The 21,679-nt window shown below is 42.1% G+C and overlaps 1 protein-coding gene across 3 annotated transcripts in view; it reads right to left on the bottom strand.

Annotated features, from left to right (window-relative positions):
- Nucleotides 1-8,602, bottom strand: part of PHACTR1 (phosphatase and actin regulator 1) — a 287,668-nt gene extending 279,066 nt beyond the window's left edge. For 2 of the 3 annotated variants that reach the window (XM_079776162.1, XM_079776166.1), the window contains exon 1: nucleotides 8,492-8,602. In XM_079776162.1, coding sequence (XP_079632288.1) covers nucleotides 8,492-8,516 — 25 coding nt within the window. In that variant the 5' untranslated portion in view covers nucleotides 8,517-8,602. Of the gene's footprint in view, nucleotides 1-8,221; nucleotides 8,294-8,491 lie in introns of those variants that run through there. The other variant, XM_079776164.1, reaches the window with a different exon arrangement.
- Between the last annotated feature and the right edge of the window lie 13,077 nt (nucleotides 8,603-21,679).

Here is a 21,679-nt window from a genome sequence, read left to right as displayed (position 1 = left end):
AAAAAAAAAGGGGGGGGGGCGGGTATGTGAGGGTAAGAATGGTTTGTTAGTGGATTAAATTTTACTTTTAAAATAGTGCTATGCATGTAAGTTCCCTTCTTTTGGATTTGATATTAAAATAACTTGATACAGTTATTAGACAAATTGAGTCTGCAGCCATCTGCCGCAATAAACAAGGAAACAACTTTTTCTGTGTTGTCATTGTTTTATTATCAGACATTAAGAATGATCTTAAGAAGTAACTACAATTGTTGGCTAATTATTGTGAAAAGGAGAAGTTTGGATTCAAGTAGGCTAAAACTGAAATAGTTGTGTTTGGCAGGCATTATCTAATGTTTCGTGCACAATATTTAATTACCCCAACCACAGATAGCACATTCAGCTACTTAGGGGTGCACTTTGCAGGTGACTCATCCAAGAATGGGTCAATTGTAAGTAGAATCAGATGTTCCACTGAAATAATACCACATTTATTTATGTTGGAGACAAGTAGGTTGTAACATCTGCTCTTAACATTTTTTAAGACAAATTTTTCTCCTGATGTTTATTTTGTGCAAGGTTCTGAGTTCTCAAATATTTGTCTCAGTACTTGAGCATATTAAACACTTTTTAATTTGACTATCAATGTTGGTTGTACCCATACTTATATCTGCATTACTAGCTTATCTGAGTAAATAGGGAGACCTTCTGTACAGGTGAGACTACAAAACAGGTTGCTGAATTGTCATAGCTGACTGTCAACTCTACAGCACATCTGGAATCTAAGGTATTGACTGTTTCTTTTATCAGCAACATAGAAAAAAGCACTTAAGGCTCTTACTAGAGAAGTCAAGTATGAATTCACTGCAATCTCACCAAAGACTCAGGTAAGATATGGTTTTGAGAAAGGCAGCCTAGAAATATTAACTACTTTTCCAGGTCAGAGGCCCTCCATGCTGGCTGTAAAATGTGCATCTGTGGTTCTTTAAAAATATCTATGCCCAAGTCACACCCAGGCCCAGACATTTTTTAAAGGTTTCCCAGGGTCCTGAACCTCTAATCTGGAACCTTGCTTCTTCAAGTGTGGTTCAGGACTAGCAGCATTAGCACCACCTTGGAGATTGTTAGAAATGACCTTGAGCCTCACTGTGGACCTGCTGAATGACAACTGGCATATAAACAAGATTCTCGGGTGACTCTAATGCATTTGAAGGTTTGCAAACCGCTGTGTTTTAGAAGGTTCTATAAACTCTTTGTTTGTATTGTCAGATTATCAAAAAGCAGCACTCCGGGAGAACTCCCTGCTGAAATGCCTTCCCTGAGCTCCTGCTTCACGATGGGCCTGGGATCAGGACAGTCCACTTGTGTCAGTTACACAGTTCTCATCAAAGACTTTTTCCCACTGTACACCCAATATTCCTTATGCAAGAACCCATGCAATAAACGTCCTTTTACATTTATTTTTTAATATATTTTATTGATTTTTTACAGAGAGGAAGAGAGAGGGATAGAGAGTTAGAAACATCGATGAGAGAGAAACATCGATCAGCTGCCTCTTGCACACCCCCTGCTGGGGATGTGCCCGCAACCAATGTACATGCCCTTGACCGGAATCGAACCTGGGACCCTTGAGTCCACAGGCCGACGCTCTATCCACTGAGCCAAACCAGTTTTGGCCCTTTTACATTTTAATAACAGAGAAAGCTCATGTCACCAGATGAGTTTAGTTACTCCTTTTATGCAAGTTTAAAGTTTACAGATAGTCTTATTCATGAAAATCTCTAAACACTAAGTTCTATATACACTGGCCTGATGGGTTCTCCCACTTCATAAACTGAATCTTGGCGATGGCCTCAGATTTACACAGTCATTCCAATAATCATATAAACTACTTCATTTATTTGACCATGAGTAAAGGTCCACAGGAATTTTGAGAGATGGAATCCTTGTTCAATCATTGAAACACATCCCAAGTAACCATTAGTGGATGCGCCTGGAATGGTCTCAACTTACACCGTGCTTTAGCACCCATCTCCTGTCACTCAACTGCAAACCAGTAGTGAGGGTGTAGGTAGTCCTTCTCCAAGTGGGTCCCCAGACCAGTAGCCTCAGCTGGGAACTTGTTAGAAATACAAGTTCTCGGGTCACGTCCAGACCTATCTAATCATAAATCATGGGTGGGGTCTAGCAGTTCTGTTTTAAAAGTAGCACTCAATGATTCTGAAGTCAACTGGAATCTCAGAACCCCTGGGACCAGCAGGTCTGAGGGGGGCTCAGAGAATTTTCACTAACCAGGCAACTTTGAAAACTGCTGATGAAGGGCAACAAGAGAGAAAGCAGCATAAACATTATTTTATTTAAAGTCATCTGAGGATTTTAGTTCATTAAAAAAACCCAAAAATAAAAAAATTTTTTTTTCTTTTTCTATTGCTAGGTCAATAGCTAGTCTGACGCTGCTGTTTTCAAATCTCATTAATGAAATTCTACCTTAGGTTTCTGAGGACTAAGATATTAACAATATAATTTCAGTAGAGACATTATCACCTGTATTATCATTTAGCAAATGGAATATGGTGAATGGGGCATGAGATTCCATGAATGGGAATGAATTTGAGTGGAAATCACAGTAGCCAATGGTTGCCTTCCCCTGGGTTATTTCTCCTGAAGGGTTTTTCTTATTCTCGTGAGTGGAGAGAGATACACAGCACAGATTCCCCACAGAGCCTATACAGTCAGCGCTGTCTGATCTGCACATCTCAGTATCCAGGGCTCTGCCCCCAGGACCAAGTCCAGAGCCTCTGCTCAGGCATCTGTTAGTTCTTGGCAAAACAGGGCTTCCTGTGTTCAAGACAATGTCTTAAAATGGCTCATAAAAGGTTTCTTGGATATAACTAGTCCTTGCAAAGCAATATTTTGATGATTAAACTGTAAGTGAATCAGAAACATATGGAGTGAATTTCCCTTGGGTTTTACAAAATATACTTTGGACTTTTTTTTTGTCCAGAATATTTGAAAGATTGTTTTGAGTGTTTGTTGAATTGAACATGGCTTCACTTTTCCCAGTTCCCCTTTTATGCTTTGGCAATTTAGGAAGAGGACAAAGATTTCTCAGTCTTTTTTTTTTTGTCTTAGCCTTTGTTCTTGAGTTACCAGATCTCTATACAAATGCAGAGTTTCTTCATCTAAGAGTTTCAGTTGACTGAGTAGGGAGTAGTTTCCAGCTGCATTGCAATTCTCTTTCTCTCTTTTGGTTTTAGAACAGTTCAAGAGGTTTCTTTTTGATTCATAAAGGAAGGGTTTCACACTTGGGTTATTTCAAAGAATAGAAGCTCTCTTGTAGGTGAACCCTTTCCCACTTACCTACAGAGATTAAGCTAACTGTTCTTGCTGTTTCTAGCATTTGAACTCTGTGGGCAGAGGCGTTTGGATGGAGTGTCACAGCTCTGGAGAGTATCTTCCATGTGGTCAGAAAGTATGCTCACCTTCTGGACATCTTGGCGGGGCATTTTACATAGAAACAAGGGGCCCAAGATGCTGATATAGGAGTATTTTCCTATTATATATCGTTAACAAGTTTTTTTTAAATATGATAAATAAACAAAACACCCTTTGTCCCCAGGCACAGTGGAAATAGCCCTTATACCTAAGTGTTGGGGGGAATATTTAATTTCTTTACCTGTCGAGGAAATAGCTAAATAAGTCTCAGCAATCAGATTTAGGAAACTAAAAAAGAAATTTCATGTCTTAAAAAAAAAGTTCAAAGATAATTGATATCTGAGATGAAAAGCAAAACGAAGACCACGTATTTTTATGCCAGATGATCCAAATTGAGCAAACAAATAGCATGAGCATGCTTTCCAAATAAACCATAGCTATATTCACGTGAAATGCAAGGGCGATTAGGAGGATAATTCTTTTAAGTAACTTTGACATGTTTAACCTTTGTTATTAACCAGCACACCATAACAGAACATATGCTAATTTCTGCAACTACTAAATTATTTAATAATTAAATCCAGTCAAATTATTTAGTAGTTGCAGAAATTAGCATATGTTCTGTTATGGTGTGCTGGTTAATAACAAAGGCAATCATTGACCGGCTGCCTCCTGCATGCCCCACATTGGGGATCAAGCCAGTAACCCGGGCATGTTCCCTGACTGGGAATGGAACCAGGACTTTCTGGTTCACATAGGTCAGTGCTCAACCACTGGGCCACACTGGCCGGGCTTAATGAGAAGTTATGGGCTATGTCCCCAAAATTCTTATGCTGAAGCCCTAACCCCTAGTATCTTAAAATATGACTGTATTTAGAGATAGAGCCTAGAAGGAGGTTATCAAAGTTAAATGAGGTCATATGGGTGGGGTCCTAACCTGATAGGACTGGAAGAGACACCAAGGATGTGCACAGAGAGAGGAAAGACCATGTGAGAAGATGGCCATCTGCAAGCCACTGGAAGAGGCCACAGGAGAAACCAACTCTGCAGACTTCGTGATCTTAGATTTCTGGCCTCCAGAGCTGTGAGAAAATAAATTTCTGTTGGTTAAGCCACCCAGTTCATGGTGTTTTGTTATGGCAGCCTTAGCAAACTAATACAATAGTTATTGGTTATGGATTATCCAGTGATTTTCTTCCCTATTATTAAGAAAAAAATCATATTTCTTAGTTACACACACATTGTGTCTTGCTTTTTTTTTGGGGGGGGGAGCGTCAATTTCCTTTAATCCTATACAGTTATTAATACCTGTGTGATAGTTCCAGGTGGAGATCGAGTTGTTGAGGGGAATGCTCTAAGGTTGTTGTCATTTCTTCAGTTTTGACACGTCATCTCATTTTTTTCTATCAGCAACCTTGGGAGTTGGGCAATAATTTTTTTTAATCATTTTATAAATGAGAAAACAGATTCAACTGATGATTTAGTCAGGGAATAGGACTGAACTTGTAACCAAGACTTTCAATCCCAGTCTCTGTTGTTTCTCCTTTTCACTCCTTTTTCTTTCTCCTTAGCATTACAATACATATTTCCAAGGTTAGGGTGCTTTTACATTTAAAAATTTGTTTCTGCCCTAGCTAGTTTGGCTCAGTGGATAGAGTGTCGGCCTGTGGACTGAAGGCTCCTGGGTTCGATTCCAGTCAAAGGCACATGCCCAGGTTACGGGCTCAATCCCCAGTATGGGGTGTGCAGGAGGCAGCCGATCAATGATTCTCTCATCATTGATGTTTCTATCTCTCTCTCCCTCTCCCTTACTCTCTGAAATCAATAAAAATATATTTTAAAAAAAGAAAAAATTGTTTCTTTATTTTTGAATCATATACCTTATTTTTTTCTGTAATTCTATGAGCCTTTTTTTGCTGTTTATCTTAATTTTAGAGTTTGGTGTTGTCTTTGTGGTGGATTACTTAGTTGATGATACTACACTATTCATCACTCTGCCATTTGATGACTAATCCCAGGGGGGACTTTTGATTCGAGTAGTTTCATTGAGAAGCCCAGGCTTAACCTGGAAGACCTCCCATGAAATCCCTTCTCTTAACCCCTGCCCTATAACTGTGGATTCTGCATTTTACAGGTGGCTGGATACCCATGGAATGTAAAAGTAAAGGCCTTCTGACATTTTCGCCCTTTAGGTTCATTATATGACTGTCTTCAACTTTATAATACAGCAGGTCCTCAAATTTGTCATTTAGAACAACATTGTTTCATTATAACTTTGGTAGTAGGAACTTAACTCTTATTTATATCAACTAGTCTATGGTAAAATTGCCTTTGTTATATGTTGTTTTGCTTAAAGTCACAGGATCTATGGATAATGTCAAGTGAGGACTTACTGTCTATGGTTGGCAGTTTGCTCTATGGGAGGCATGACATCCCCATGTTAGGAGACTACAAGGAGAAAACAAGAACTCAGTACTCAGGGGGCTAGACAAGGGTAGCAGGTTCTGTGCTGTCCTAGCGGAAGCTTATAACTGGGTAGCCATGATCACGCTCGCACATCTGCCTGAGCTGGCAGATGAACATCTGTAGCCTGAGTCCAGCAGATTCAGAGCCAGGGCTGAAGTAGGACAAACCAAGCCTGCCAAACCACAACTAATTCCATGGGAAAGTGTTTGAGGCTCTTCAGAGACAAGAGCTACTCTGCCTCGGCTGGGCCAACCTTGGTGTGTCCCCCAGCGGGTCATCAGGAGCAGCATGATCAAGGCATTAGGAGCAGAGAGTCTGCAGACAAATATTGCCCACCTGCTGCCGCCACTGATGTCTGTGTGGCTTAAACCAGTTCAATGAACTCTTCTGTCCAAAACATAGGGACCATGATGCCTCCTCATAAAGAAGAATAGAAATGCTCATGGCTTAATTTCCGAACATTTTGAAGATCAGGAATGTTGATCTGAATTTGCACAACATATTCTTTACCTTCTGGTTTTTCAAGTATTTTCTGGTAACTAGGTCCCATAAATAACACTAATAATAGCAGGTACATTTACTAGGTGCTGATTATGCTAGACACTGTATTATGTGTTGTTCTATTAATACATTATTTTATTTATTTCCCATACAATGTATGAGGTTTGCACTGTTACTATCCAATTTTATAGAGAAAGAAATGGAGCCTTAGAGAGGTCAGGACACTTGCCCCCAGTGTCACTCACTGAATAGGTTGCAGAATAGAAATGCAAACTCAAGTCAGTCTGAGCACAAAAAGTGTATGCTTTAAAAATATCTCTATTATTCTGATGACTGGATTTTCAACAGTTGTCCTATTTCACATCTTCTGACTAGTTGTCCCATAAACCACTGAACTGTGCCAGAAATGGACACCCAAACAACTGCATTTCTGACTGTCCCTGAGACTGAAAAGTAACACAAACATCCTTTGTAAGACCCAAGTCCCAGTTCTTAGGGAGGATGATGTAGGTGCCATGACTTAGGCAGATTACAAATTTCAGAGAATGAGAGTGCAAAGCAGTGCACTCCAAGCTATGTAGCGCATCTGTTATCCTCTGTGATGTAGAAGGCACGGACGGGTTGTGTAGTGTATGCTGGTCATTCTTATGAAGCCCAGACCTCATTACATTACTGGAGTGCAAAAATGCAGGTTTCCAGCAATTTTCAACTGATGGAAATCTGGAGAAAAAGAACTCACTGTGCTGATAGGAACTACTTAAGCAGTGCTTTCTTAAGGGGCTGCCATTGCAAAAGGGGCTTTAATTAGAAAGCTCATGCTATGCCTTTTGGCTTTGTGGTTATTTTTTAGTTTTGTTTGTCGAGCATCAGAAGAGATGGAGGTGATGAGGCTGCAGTAGAGATACTTTTCGAATCCCAAATGTGGTCCATAATCTCAAAGATTTAAGAACCTCTGATTCAAGTTCCATTTTATTCTAATATCCAAATATTCTCTTGCAGCGATAACTGTGCCATTCTACAGAGTTGTTTATATTAGAAGCAATGAACTCATATAATTTGCTCCAGACTGGGAGTTTGGTGGGGAAGGAGTGAGGGCAGCAAACACTTGAGTCTCTTTCTAGGCCTGTTTCTCACATCACCATATTTTGTTTAGAGCACCTCATGTGGCCAAAAAAGAACAACAACTAGAAATAAACTCCTGCAAACGAAAGCCTTGCCTATTTCTCAGGTTGTCTAGGAGTCCGTGGGAAAAAGATCCATTGTAGCACTGCTTCTTCACGCCCAGGGAGCTGTTATCAGGCCCCGTATGGATTTTTATTTCCATGCCAAATTTTATCTCAAAATGCCATAGCCCCAGATGGGGTCCCACCAAACCTATTCCTTTATCTAGTCCTTTTATTTTCCCAGTTATCTTATTTTTTTTTTTTAAATCATCAACAACTTCTCCCCAGACCCACTTTCCCCAAAATATCAATTGCTGATTCCATTTTCCCTTTGCTGTCTCTTTAAATCAGAAACTCCCCCGGGGTTCCTAAGCTGTCTGCCTCAGCAGGCGTCCAGGGCTCCCAGCAAGTCTCCATCACGGTGGGATTTGCAAGTGAATCTCCTAGGTCTGAAAAACATCCCCAGTTCCTTATCCAGCTCCTCTGACTTCCAGGCATCTGCACAGCCCCTGTGAGCTCCAGCACAGCCCAGGAGCCTATCCGAGGACTGTAAAAACAAACCAACCAATATTGGCAACTCCAAAAAGGAAAAATTCCCTAAACCGAACAAAACCAATACAAAATCCAACTAACAAACACACAAAAGGCAATCAATTATTTAAAACTCCAGTGCCTACCTTACAGATTTCCCAAAGCTCTTTGCTCTCCCACGGAGCCTCCTCCTGGCTGTTTCCCGGCTCTCCGATAACTGTGCTTTCTTAGGCTGAGCAACAGTCTCCTCAAGTGTGGGCTCTGAATACACATGCTACACACGCCCAGCCAGCCTTTCGGTGCCAGGCAGCCCTTTCGCCTCCCTGCAGGGCCCCCGGGCCGCCCCTGCCAATTCCCTGACTGCTGCCAGCTCCTACCTGGGATGAAATGGGGCAGGGAAGGGGGTCAACACTCACCATGGACGGCGGGGTGGCCACCCATCGAGGCAGGAAGGGTCCATCTGATCCCTTTCCTAACCTGAAACCCCCACCACAGATGGTTTCTCCAGGCTCATTCAGATCCCAGAACAAGTTGGCAGACTCTTGCTGGCGTTCCCTGCACCCAGCCTGTTGGATCGCTGTTTACCTTCGCAAAACCTCAGTTCTTAAAAACCTGGTTGGAGTCTCCAAGGAGTCATACGTTTTACTTGACATTGGCGGCAACCAGTTTCGGAAGCAGGGAGCATTTTCGAAATGAAAGAGAAAGTAAGTCTATGATCCAAACCAGACCCTCTGCAGCCTCTGCAGGTCTCAGACTCAGCCCACCTGCCCAGCTGTTTCTGCCTGGAGTGAATTCAGAGGAAACTGCAGCTTGGAAGTCCTTAACTCAAGGCCTGGGCTCCCTCCCTCCCTCCCTCCCTCCCTCCCTCCCTCCTTCCTTCCTCCCTTCCTTCCTTCCTTCCTTCCTTCCTTCCTTCCTTCCTTCCTTCCTTCCTTCCTTCCTTCCTTGTTCCCTTCCCTTCTTCTTCCTTTTTTTTTTTTTAGTATTTGTTGAGCTTTTTAACATGCAGTTTGTCTCCTTCTGCAGGGAATTACTCAGTGAGCCTGTCACCTGACTCCCAGCAGCTCCATTATATAATTCAAACTGTGCTATTTGAGTTCTGACCAGAAAGCCACACTCCCTCTCTCTTCTCCACCAACCTCCCCCTCCCCACGGAGTGGATGGAGAGGCTGAAAGGAAGACACTAAAAAACAATGACAATTAACCATTCTTAAAACTAGGCAGGAGGTGCTACATTTTTGCCTCATATTTTTATTTCCCATTGGTTTGATTCCTTTTGGGTCAAGGAACTCCTAAATGCCGCTGCTGAGTTAGGGATTTCTCAAGATGTAACATCTAAGGTGTAACTAGCAGTTTCTTGATTTTCTTTTAGGGCGGCTGCCCATAGGTTAGATAAACCACTGAGTGAATTTTCAGATGCTAGGGTGCAGCATCAGTGGGAAAGCCTCACATAGATTTATGACACATGTGTAACAAAATCTAACACACAGACGGTTTATTGCTTTTGCCACACATCCATGTTCCATGAAATACCAAAGGGGTAGCTTGGGTTGAGGGGTCTTTAGCTCTGACCTTGGTCCTCATAAACCCTCTCCAACTACCTCAAACAAGCATAATGGCCAACTGAAAACTGCATACGTGCTTTGCAAATACCTCTTAGAGGCTGAGCCACCAGCCTCTACTTTCAACCACATTGAAATCCCTAAGGCCAATCCATGTGAGTATTTTAAAGCCACCTTCACGGTAATAAGAATCATTTCAGTCTGTTCCAATTTCCCTTTCAGTCATCTTTGTCCAAATGCATATTGAAGAGCAAGCATGTTAAAACATAATTGACCCATGAGTGACAGGCTCATGCAGAAACTTAAATAGCGTAAATAAGCATAACATTTAGAGCGCCCTGAAACAGGATGATCAACATAAAACACTCCAACCTGTTCACTTTTCCCATGTCAGAGCTGGGATGAACTATATGCCGAGGGGCTCTGGGCTCTCAGTCTCCCAGCCAGTGGAGCCCCCTGTGGCTGAATATGGGAAGTACCGTATTTTTCCGTGTATAAGACGCTATTTTTTCTAAAATCATTAGGCTGAAAATTGAGGGGTGTCTTATACATGGAAGTCAGATGAGGAGGGAGCCACTGGGGTGCATAGCTGCCCATACCTTGTCAAACAGGCTTCCTCCAATCACGAGCCTTATTGTTACTGACATCAGCTGCTGCTGTAATTGGAGGTGGAGGTGGAGAGTGCGCAGATGCAACAGGGACCTGAATGTTCTGAGCCCATAAAGATGTCAAAAGATAAAAAGATAAATACTGGTAAGCGATTGTCTTACTCTGCAAAGTTCAAACTGAATGTAATCAGCTATGCAAAAGAGCATGGAAATCGAGCTGCAGAGAGACAATTTGGACCTCCTTCCACTGAGTGTAGTGGAGGCAGTGGAGAAAACAGGAAGAACAACTCCTTAAGATGCCAAAAAAGAAGAAGGCATTAAGAGGAAAACCAGCAAACTGTTTAAAATATTGATTTTTAAATTTTGGGTTGGAAAAGTAGGGGGCGTCTTATACATGGGGGAGTCCTATACATGGAAAACACAGTACTTGAAAGGACTGTTAAAGTCTGTGGTAACAAATGCTAATACTGATGAACCTTCTTTTGCTTTATCCCAGTCTGGCCTCTTTTCTCTCTTCTGTATCCCCCCCCCCCCCACAAGCTCTCCCCCCCTCCATGCCCATGCCCATATCAATCAGAGGAAACCTGCTGGTCTTTCCTGCCTGTCTCCAGCACTGTAAGGAATATTAGATGCCATTACTACATTAAACTGTGTGACATTAGATTGATAAGGTGCCCTAAGAATATCTTTCAAAATACTTTTAATATTTGGAATATCCAAATATTCCCCTGAAGGGATATGAAATAGGTTATATTCTCTTTATACAAACCCAAGGAAGCCAGTGACACAGGCAGAAATTAGAAGTCAGGTCTCTTATGCTCAGTGCTCTGCTTTGCAAAGGAAGACCCAGATACGCATGAAAAAATTATAAATGTGTATGCTTAAATGACAGATTGATGACTGTTTAAATCTCTCCCTCCAGGTGTAGTAAACACAATGTGTTGTGGCAGTTGCTATGGCAACTACTTTTTATGATATAAAGATACATAGGAAGATATTTGAAAACATCAGGTGGTGAGACCTTCCCCAGTAATAGAAAGATAAGCAATAATATAAAATATAACCTTGGCCTATATAAAGTCATCAAATATTGACATTGCAAAGCTTGAATTTCCTAGACCAGCACTGTCCAATAGAATATAATGTGAGCCATACATATAATTTTACATTTTCTAATAGCTGCATTAAAAAAAAGAAAAAAACACTGGTGAAATTAATTTTGGTAGTATATTTTATTTAATGAAATCTATCCAAAATATTTCAATATGTAATCAATACAAAAATTATTAACAAAATACTTTGTAATATTTTCTTTATCCTACATTTCTGAAACCTATACTATCACATCTTATTTAGGAGTAACTACATTTCATGTGCTCAATAGCCATATGTGGCTAGTGACCACCACAGTAGATGGCCCTGCCCCTGACTATATTTGATCATTTTTGGTTTGGAAATTATTCTTTGAGTATAGTTGTCTATCTCTCCTTGGAAATTTTAGAACAATAAGTTGCATTCATTTGATTCTAGCCTTATGGCACAATTCAAACAGTGTTTTATTGAATGGAGCAAGAAAATATTAAATAAGTTTAGAATTTAAATGGTATTAATGATGCAGCTCCTTTCATGCCACCAGAGAATTCGTGAAGATATTAATATATATATCTGGTTCATAGCAAGTTCCTTCCTTGGGTTGCCCCAATTGCCCAAGTTGGGGACCTCAGAGCCATGCTTGATTGTAATTTCCACACACTCTCTGCACTCTCCTTGCATCCCACTGAGTAGACCACTAAGTCTTATCAAGTCTACCTGTCACTTCTTCTCAAGTCCCAGGGCTCCTGCTACAACCCAGATGATCCCAAGAACCCCTGCCAGGTCTCCCTGTCTCCACTGTCTACTCATTCAAGTTCATTCTCCATCTTGCCTTCATTGGGATCATGCACTGAAAGTAGACATTCAATCATGTAGCTTCTCAACTTAAAGCTTTTAATAGCAATGCACTGCCTTTCAAATAAAACCCTTTGCTGTGATCCACAGGCATACTCTGATGTGATTCATAGGCAACCTTCAACTGGCTACTGGGAAACTTTCTGCCCATCACTTGGCTATTCATTTTTTATTTTACCCTGGTCTTCATACTTGACGGTGCCACGATTTCCATGATTTCATACCTTTGTTTAAAGTCTGCTTCCTTTGCCTGGAATGTTCTCTCTTAAAATGCCTACTACCCCTCACCAAACAGCAAAATCCTTCCAGCTTAGCCCAAACATTTACTGTAGCTTTTCCTGGTCTTGCTGTCAAAATGAATAGTATTCTCATCTATGTTTTCACACAACTTTTGTAAATTTGTTATAAAATGTGTTATATATCACTTTCTATTATAATTATATGATACTAGAGGCCCAGTGCACAAAATCATGCGGGTATGGTTCCTAGGGCCTAGCCTCCTGCTATTAGGGCCATCTTCTGCCCGTTTGCCAGACCCCAGGCCGACGGCTACCTCCACCGCTGGGCTGTCAGGCTTTTGGGATCACCAGCTCATCCCCAGCTGCTCGGGGGCTCAGGCCTGCGGGAAAGCAGGCGCAGGTGACTTCACCTCCATGCATGTGCACCAGCAGGCCGCTAATGGAACATGCTGCTGCTGGGGCTTGAGGCGCCGACAGAAGCTGTGGGGGCGTGCCCGCGACCTACCTGCCCCAGCGTGAGAAGCCCGGAGCGGGCAGCATGTTCCATCAGTGGCCAGCCTGGCGCATGTGCATGGAGGTGAAGTCGCTGGCACCTGCTTTCCCACAAGCCTGAGCCCCTGAGCAGCCGAGGATGAGCTGGTGATCCCAATGGCCTGACAGCCAGCCTGGTCCGCTCACCACCACCACCACCCCCCACAGTCCTCTGTTCACCATCGCTGATCCCCAGGGGCAGGGACCATAAATGTCAGCCATTCAGCCCGCTCACCAGTCCCCAGTCCCGCCCGCCCCGCCCTGCTCGTGGGCCAAGGGGGGGCGGGTAGTGCAGGGGACTGAGAGGTGCTCAATGCACCTCATGGTGACCAGTTGTTTGGTCCTCACGGACACTGGCTTTTTATATATATAGATGTGAGACAAGAATTTCCTTAAAAACAGGAACCTCATACCCTTTTCCTTGAATTTGAGTAAGATCTCAATAAATGCCTGAAGAATTCCAATACCTTTCCCTTTCCATTTCTCCTTCTTCCAATTGTTTAACCATTTGGTACATCATCACCATCATCACCATCACCATCATTGCAAAGCAGCCAATAGTTACTAGCACTACTATGTACCAGACACTGTGCTAAACATTTTACATACATTTCACAGAATTCCAACAACAAATCTGCAAGTTAGGGACTTAATTTTCTTAGTTTTTAATAGCTGTGGCATCTTTAATACCATCAACTTCTTTCTTTTTTTAATTTTAATTTTATTTTTCAATTACAGTTTACATTCAATATTATTTTGTATTATTTTCAGGTGTACAGTATAGTGGTTAGATTATCATATACTTGACAAAATGTCCCCCTAGATATTTCTAGTACCATTTCCTTCTTGCAACAAGTGTTTTAAAGTGATTCTTTTAAAAAATATATTTTTATTGATTTCAGAGAAGCAGGGAGAGGAAGAAAGAGATAGAAACAACAATGACGAGAGAGAAACATTAATTGGCTGCCTCCAGCATGCCCCCCAATGGGGATTGAGCCCATAATCGGAGCATGTGCCTGACCGGCAATTAAACCGTTACCTCCTGGGTCATAGGTCATCGTTCAACCACTGAGCCCTGTCAGTCGGGCTGAAGTGATTCTTATAACACCTATTATGACAAACTGATGTGCAGTTATGTCTCCAAAGAGTGCAGGATGTCATACTTGTTTGTTGACTTATTTGTTGATGGACTAATGCATGTGTCTTTTGTTTTATATTTTTAGTGACTTTATCTCTTTAACACTTCCAATTCTTCGTGGCCTGAGAAAACAGAAAACTTAATAGTATTTTGTGCAGAGTAAGAGTATAATGACTTTGAGTAAGGGGGAGAAACCCTGCCACATGAACACCGCAGGATGTGACATTGAGTTTTGCTGCTCAGTCATTTTTGGCTCTCTAGTCATTTCCACATAATTCAGTGTAGTAGTGCTTTAAAAAGTAGAGTGATCAACACCAAATGCTGGGGAGGAGGTGGAGCCATAGAACTCTCATTTATTGCTGGTGGGAATGCAAAGTGGTACAGCCACTTTAGGAGACAGCTTGGTGATTTCTTACAAAACTGAAATTACTTTTGCCATAGGAGCCTGCAGTTATACTCCTTGGTATTTACCCAAATGAACTGAAAACTAATCTCTGCATGGAAATCTGCACATGGATAAATAAACCGTGGTACATCCATGCAATGGACTATTGTTCAGTGCAAGAAGAAATGAAGTCATGAAAAGATATAGAGGAGCCTTAAATGTCTATTACTAAGTGAAAGGAGCTGATCTGAAAACGTTCCATACTGTACAATTCCAACTAAAAGACAGAATTATGGTGACAGTAAACAAAACAAAACACACACACACACACACACACACACACACACACACACACACACAACAAAACACACTGGTGCCAAGGGATGGAGGGAAGGAGGGATGTATAGGGAAGTATAGAGGATTGTTAGGCAGTGAAACTACTCCGCATGCTACCATAATGGTGGATACATGTCGTTATACATTTGTGCAAACTTAAAGAATGTACAACACAAACTTAAAGAATGAAAGTGATGGGTTTTGGGTGATAATGATGTGTCAATGCAGTCATTGTAGCAATGTGTCAATGCAGATTCTTCGATTGTAACCAGTGTAGTATTCTGGTGGCAGATGCTGATAGTGGTGGAGGCTGTGGGGGAAGGAGGAGGAGAGCAGGGGGTATATAGGGACTCTGTACTTTCTGACCAGTTTTGCTGTGAACTACAATCTGCTCTAACAAATAAAGTTTTTTTGTTTGTTTGTTTGTTTGTTTTGTTTGTTTTGTTTTAAGTGGTGTGACCAGAGAATGGCTTGCTCATGGGTGCCCAGGGTTTGTCTCAGTGGCTTTTGGTACCAGGTACAAGTTGTTTTCCCACTAGATTGTCAGTTGCTCAAGTTTATTAATTTTTTTTTCTATTTTTGTTTCCACAACACCACTAAACTAATAGCAATGGATGTACTAAGGAATCAATAAATATTTGTTTAAATGAAATAAAGAACTTAATGCATCACATAATAAATACATAGTCCTCCCCACCCCCCCCCCACACACACACACACACATACTAATAAACCCTATGATAGTCTTAGAATGATTACTGATTACTGATGCGATTTCTGGAAACTCTAGAGCCCGGGACAGCCTCAGACTTGGAGGGAGGGAGTGCCAGGAGACACGGTTTAGGACTAGGGGAAGAGCAGGGTCTTGGGAAAGATTGGGAAGAGCTCTCTGTGTCCTGGGGATCAGCCCTTGGCTACCCCCTGCTGGATGTATTATACATGACACAGAGCAGGGCTGTTGCCGCTGGGCAAGGGGCTCACTTACCCCTGTGAGCCTCGGGTTCCTTCTCTGAAAAAAGGGGATGAGAATATTGTAGACTTTACATAGATCATGTCTATAAGGTGCTTGGCAGAATGATTGGCTATGTCTATGTCAATTAATGAAAAATGCTTATTCTTAGTATTAAGTATTATTAGGTATTACATGGTAACAGTAAAGAGAGATAGGATGAAGGAGCTCAAGAGAGGTCGGTGCCTGTGAGTTCATCTCCTATCTCACACCACCTTCTTTCTACTCAACTTGCTATTGGCACATATTAAGATGATGACTTATTTGACTTCCGCAACCTTTGTCTTCCTTCCTTTCTTGTTTTCTTTTTTCCTTATTTCACCTCTTCCTTCTTTACAATCATTCTTCTTCCCTCCCTCTTCTCTTTTTTTCTTCCTTCCCATGTATTATTTTAAAAATGAGTTTATTTTGTCCCTTGCTATTCTTGGCCGACTAACTGAGCTCTTTTGTGTTGAGGTTTTCTTGCCAAAGCCATATTAAGCTCACCAGGTTGCTAAACTTAAACCAGCCTGTTTCTGTTGGAAGGCCTGCAATGGCCCAAACAAGAGAGGTATGAGGTCAAAGGATTGTTGTTCAGAGCACAGGGGTCTGCTTCACACAGAGCGTCCCAGGAGGAAGGCAGAGTCTGAGAGGGGAGAGATCTGAGGCCTCCGGCATAATCTATAGCAGAGCAGCTCAGACCTCACTCCCTGCCAAGTCAATGCCATCGCCAATCGCAAAGGCAATTTTTCAAATTGCATTTTTGGCCAGCTTAGCATACTGTCTATGTGATAGCTTTACTTTGGGAGAACAATAGAAAAAAAGCAGTTTCCCAGAGGGGTAGGCAGTTTAGTTGCTTCCTTTAATTCTCTCTAAAGCACCACGTGGAATTTACATGATGATCTGTATCCAAACAGAACCAAAGTCTAAGAAAGATACAAAAGGGAAGATGAGATACACAGTGGCCCTTATATAAAGTCGAATGAGCGAGGTGGAGGGAGACCTGGGATTGAATTCTAGTTCTGCCACCTTCTCACCAGGGCCAGGTTATCTCCCCTTTGTTTCTGCGTGAAATGCTGAGGATAATACACTGGAGGCAGGGGAGCAGAGTCTGTGACATTTGTAAAGCATCTGTCCTGGGCCTGGTGTACAGAAAGACCTTGGCCAGATAGGTTTTCTCTTGTCTAAAATGGAAAGAAATTACACAATCTTTCCTATAAAGTTCTGTGGTGGAAGTGAAAGGAGCCCTCCAGCAAATGGTAAGTGCCACACGTGTGTGTCTTCCCTCCCACCTACTCTGTCCCCAAGTCTCCATGCTGCAGACTAGAGTTTCCAAAGATGGACACAACTGTATCTCCCACCTCACCTGCTCTTCTAGAACCTTGCCACTACCACTATTAAGCGGTGGCATAATTTCTCTCTCTCTGAATCTGGTTGGGCTTAGAACAAGCTTGTCGTAATTCGGTGGGACCACAGAGGCTAAGTCATAAAAGACAATATCAGCTGATACCTTATTAGTTGGAACACTTGCTCTTGAAGTATTCAGCAAGCAGGTAAGTAGCTGACATCACTGAGGCTGCCATGCTATGAGGAAGCTCAACCTAGCATAAAGAGAGTTCCAAGATTCTGCAACCCTACTTGCCCCCCCCCCTTCCCCCAATCATGGTGTGACTGCAATCTTATGAGAAACAACTGGAACCAGAATCATCCAGCTGAGTGCTTCCTGAATTCCTGAGCCACATAATGAAATGTAGATAATGAACACACAACAAAAGTTAATTGGAAGAGAAATATGGTCTCCATTGTACTTTCATAGAGTACAATAATATAGGGTTCAAAGCTTAGGTCTTTTATCAGGGAGAACTAGTGGTCTGGTGCATGAAATTCATGCACGAAAGGGGGGTTCCCTCAGCCCAGCCTGCACCCTCTCTAATCGGGGACCCCTTGGGGGATGTCCAACTGCCAGTTTAGGCCCGATCCCTGTGGGACATCCCTCTCACAATCTGGAACTGCTGGCTCCTAACTGCTCACTTGCCTGCCTGCCTGATCACCCCTAACTGCCTCTGCCTGCTTGCCTGATTGCCCCTATCCCTTGCCTGCCTGCCTGATTGCCCCTAACCTCTCTGCCTACCTGCCTGGTTGGCCCTAACTGCCTCTGTCTGCCTGACTGATCACCCCTAACTGCCCTCCCCTGCCATATGATCTCACCCCCAACTGCCCTCCCTGCCGGCCTTGTTGCCCCCAACTGCCCTCCCCTGTAGGCCTGATCTCGCCCCCAACTGCCCTCCCCTGCAGGCCAATTTGGTTCTGATTGGTCGGTTTCTATGCCAATCAGCTCCGCCTCGTAGGCAGCCATTGGCTCCTCACAGATTTGGTTCTGATTGGTTGGTTTCTATGCCAGTCAGTATCTCCAGGCCTATCTCTGGGACTGATCAGAGAGGCAGGGCTGATCAGCAGCCCCCTCGGAGGCCCGGAGAGAAACAGTGCCACAGCTGCTGGCAAAGCCTGGAGAGAAAAAGAGAGGCAACGGCTGATCAACAGCTGCCATGGAGGCTGTGGATCAGACCCTGCTTCTCTCTCCAGGCCTCTCTCCAGGCCTGATTCCCAGCCCCTTCAGCAGCCAGTACTGGGTTGCCATGCCCACAGCAGCGGCAGTCAGTACTGGGTTGCCAGCACTGACTGCAGGACTGACTTCCAGTGTTCAGTTGAGCCTTTGGTCGGTTGTTTCAGACCCTGGGTTTTTATATATTAGGATAGGATTTAAATCCACCCCATTACTTTAGCTGTGTGGCCTTTGAGAAGTCCACATGTCTAAAAAGGTGATAATAATAATGCCTCAGTCAAAGAATTATTGTCAGGATAAATGAGGTAGTTCAGGTTAAGAACAACATCAAAATGCACAGAGTAACCCTGGCCAGTGTGCTAAATGGTTAGATAATTAGCTTATGCACCGAAGGGTCTCGGGTTTGATTCCCGGTCAAGGGCATATATCTGGGTTGCAGGTTTGTTTCCTGGTTCCGGTCAGGGCACATGCAGGAGGCAACCAATCAATGTGTCTCTCTCACATCATACCGACAACAAAAACCCACATAAAAAAACTACGCACAGAGTAAGCACACATCTTAAATATTGTTCACCATCATCTGCATCCCCACCAATACTACCACGCTGACACCACCACCACCAACAACTTTATTCCATAGTCATTTTTATGGGTTTTGCCCCTAAGGCCTTACAGCTGGTTGGGATAGACCCCTTTCTTTCATTAGTCACACTTTCCTCCTTGTAGACATTCCCTTCAACCCAAGTCTGTCTGTAGGACTGCATCTCAGCCTTTATCACAATCATGAGGAATTGTTTTAAACAATCCAATCAATCTTAGCTGTTTTGTACAGCTTATCCACAATCAACCATCACTTTCTCCTCAATATTCTCAACTGCCTCGGTCATCATTACCTATTAATAGACAAATATTCTGGAGCAGAAAATCTGTTTTAATCAAAGATGCAGAACTATCTGTCCCTAGGTCTGTTGGGCCATTCAGCTCAGCCTTTGGATACCTACATTGGGCCAACAGAAGAGAAAATTATGGTTCAAAAAGATAAAGTATAACTTTCTACTTAAATAGCATTACAGTTTAATTGTTCATCCACTTATTCATTCATATTTTCATTTGGTCATTCAACAAATAGTTATTAACAGCTTACCATGTGCTGGGCTCTGGACATACAAAGTAGATGGGATTTCTGTCCTTGAGAATTTTCAGACTGGAAAGTAACTGGATTTTCCACCATCAAATAACCCTGGGTTTGAATCTGACTCTGTCACTTACTACATCTTTGAATTGCTTCCATCTTTTGAGCCCCATTTCTTACCTTGGGTTATTGTGAGAATTGAATGCATTAATATACAGAGAGTGCTCACCACAGCACCTGGCAATGTGTATGTTTCTTTTCCCAAATGTCATGTAACATGAAGCCACTAGATCCAGGGATGTCTGGATCCCATGTTTGTGCTTTTAAAGGATTTTTCTAATTATTATAATTATATTTTAAGTCTCACTACTTTTGTTCCCCCCAAGTCATTAATTCAATCAATCACTCATTCAAAAATTTTAAATATTGCTTTTCCATGTCTTTTTTTTAATCCCCTTCTGCAGGAAGCAATTTAGTAAGCATTGACTGTTATGAAAATCACAAGGCAACTAGTGTCTTCACAGAAAAAAAAAAAAAAAGAATGGCTATCTTTCTATAGATGATTCTTGGGAAGCCACAGTGAAGTGCTAGGTTATGAAAAATGTCTTATCTAAATAGTATAGCAGAAAGAGCCATAGTTAGCATCCAGTCCAAAAAAGCTTACCTAGCCATTTGGTCACTTATGAAAAAATTTTCCTATATTTAAAAGTTGGAATTATTACAAAATTGTATTAATGACTTAAGGGACTGTCATAAAGATCCACCAGTCTTACTGCACTGTTCATTCTGAGATCTCTCCCCTATTGGACACACATTGCAATTCTTCTCTTGCTTTCCACTTACTCTCAGCTACTTTTAAACAAACCAACAAGCGAACACCACTTACCTCGTTTTCTTTTCACCATTTATCTGCTTCTTAAATCGTCTCCTGGTCTTATTTCTCACTGAATGATCCCACATCTGATCTTTTAATCTACTACTCAGGAGCCTTCACTTCTATATCAATTGCAATTTCTCTAATTCACATTCTTAGCCTTTCTTACTAGAACTATCACAATAACCAACTGGTCTCCATTGGCAAATTGCTTGTCTCTCTGATCTTTGTTTTCCACACTGACCAGAATTATTGTTTTAATACCAGGCTAGTATGTGACACTCCTCAAAGATTGATATTACTATCCTAGAGCATAAAGTTCAAGTTGTTTAGCAAGAGATTCGAGTTTCTTCCTGATTTGCACTGTATCCCCATCTTCTCTCTCACTTCATCCTTCCCCGATGCCCAACTTTCTGCTACAAAATACTTCTTGGTATTCCATACATTTTTCATCTTTCCCTACCTATCTTCTTATCAGACAATGCACTTATTTTCTATCTCTTGCAACATTTCCCACTATATACTTCTCAGAATTCTGACCTTAGGAAATGCTCTACTGAAGAAAAGGAGCTCTGATAAGCAGTTCTGGGTAATACTGTCCTCTCTCCCCTTGGAGGTTACATGCACATCAGCATTTCAAATGCTCTGAGAAGTCCCACAACACATAAACCTGAATAGCTTTGTTTAATCCAATATCTCCTAAACACTGTGGGTTTTTTTCCCCTGAAAACCCTTAAATACTAGAGTTTATTAACTATATTTTTGGAAATACTGAACTATTCAAATCCTTTTCATTCATGTATTCTTTATATGTCCAATACTCATTTAATTGGCAAGTATTTATTTAACACCATGCCAGGCATTGAAGAATGTACTGAGGGAAAAATAGAAAGCAAGATGGACATAGTCATGATGCTTACAGTTTTCTCCTAAAGGGCACATAACCAAACATGCAACAACCACAAAGTGTGGTAAGAGCTATCTCATAAGGGGAAGTCAGTGCATGGTAATGGGACTTTGTTTGGGGAATGTTTAGGGAGGGCTTCCTGGAGGAAGGGGCTTTACATGAGGACCTGAAGGAGAAGTGGGAGTTAGCCAGATAGGAGTTAGGGGAGGAAAGGGAAAAGGCGATGTAGGCAAGGCCAACTGCTTGTGTGAAAGTCCTGAAACAAGAGTGAGCATGGGGATGACTGAGCAACTAGGCAATACCTCAACCCAAAGGTCACCCTTGCATCCTTCCTCAGAATCTTCCCCTGCCCTCCTACTCTATCTGGCTTACAAAGTGGATGTTTAATAAATGC

Source organism: Cnephaeus nilssonii (assembly GCF_951640355.1).
Source record: "Cnephaeus nilssonii genome assembly, chromosome: 7".
Taxonomy (NCBI): Eukaryota; Metazoa; Chordata; class Mammalia; order Chiroptera; family Vespertilionidae; genus Cnephaeus; species Cnephaeus nilssonii.
The sequence above is the reverse complement of the archived record's forward strand: the minus strand, read 5'-3'. Positions and strand labels throughout refer to the sequence as shown.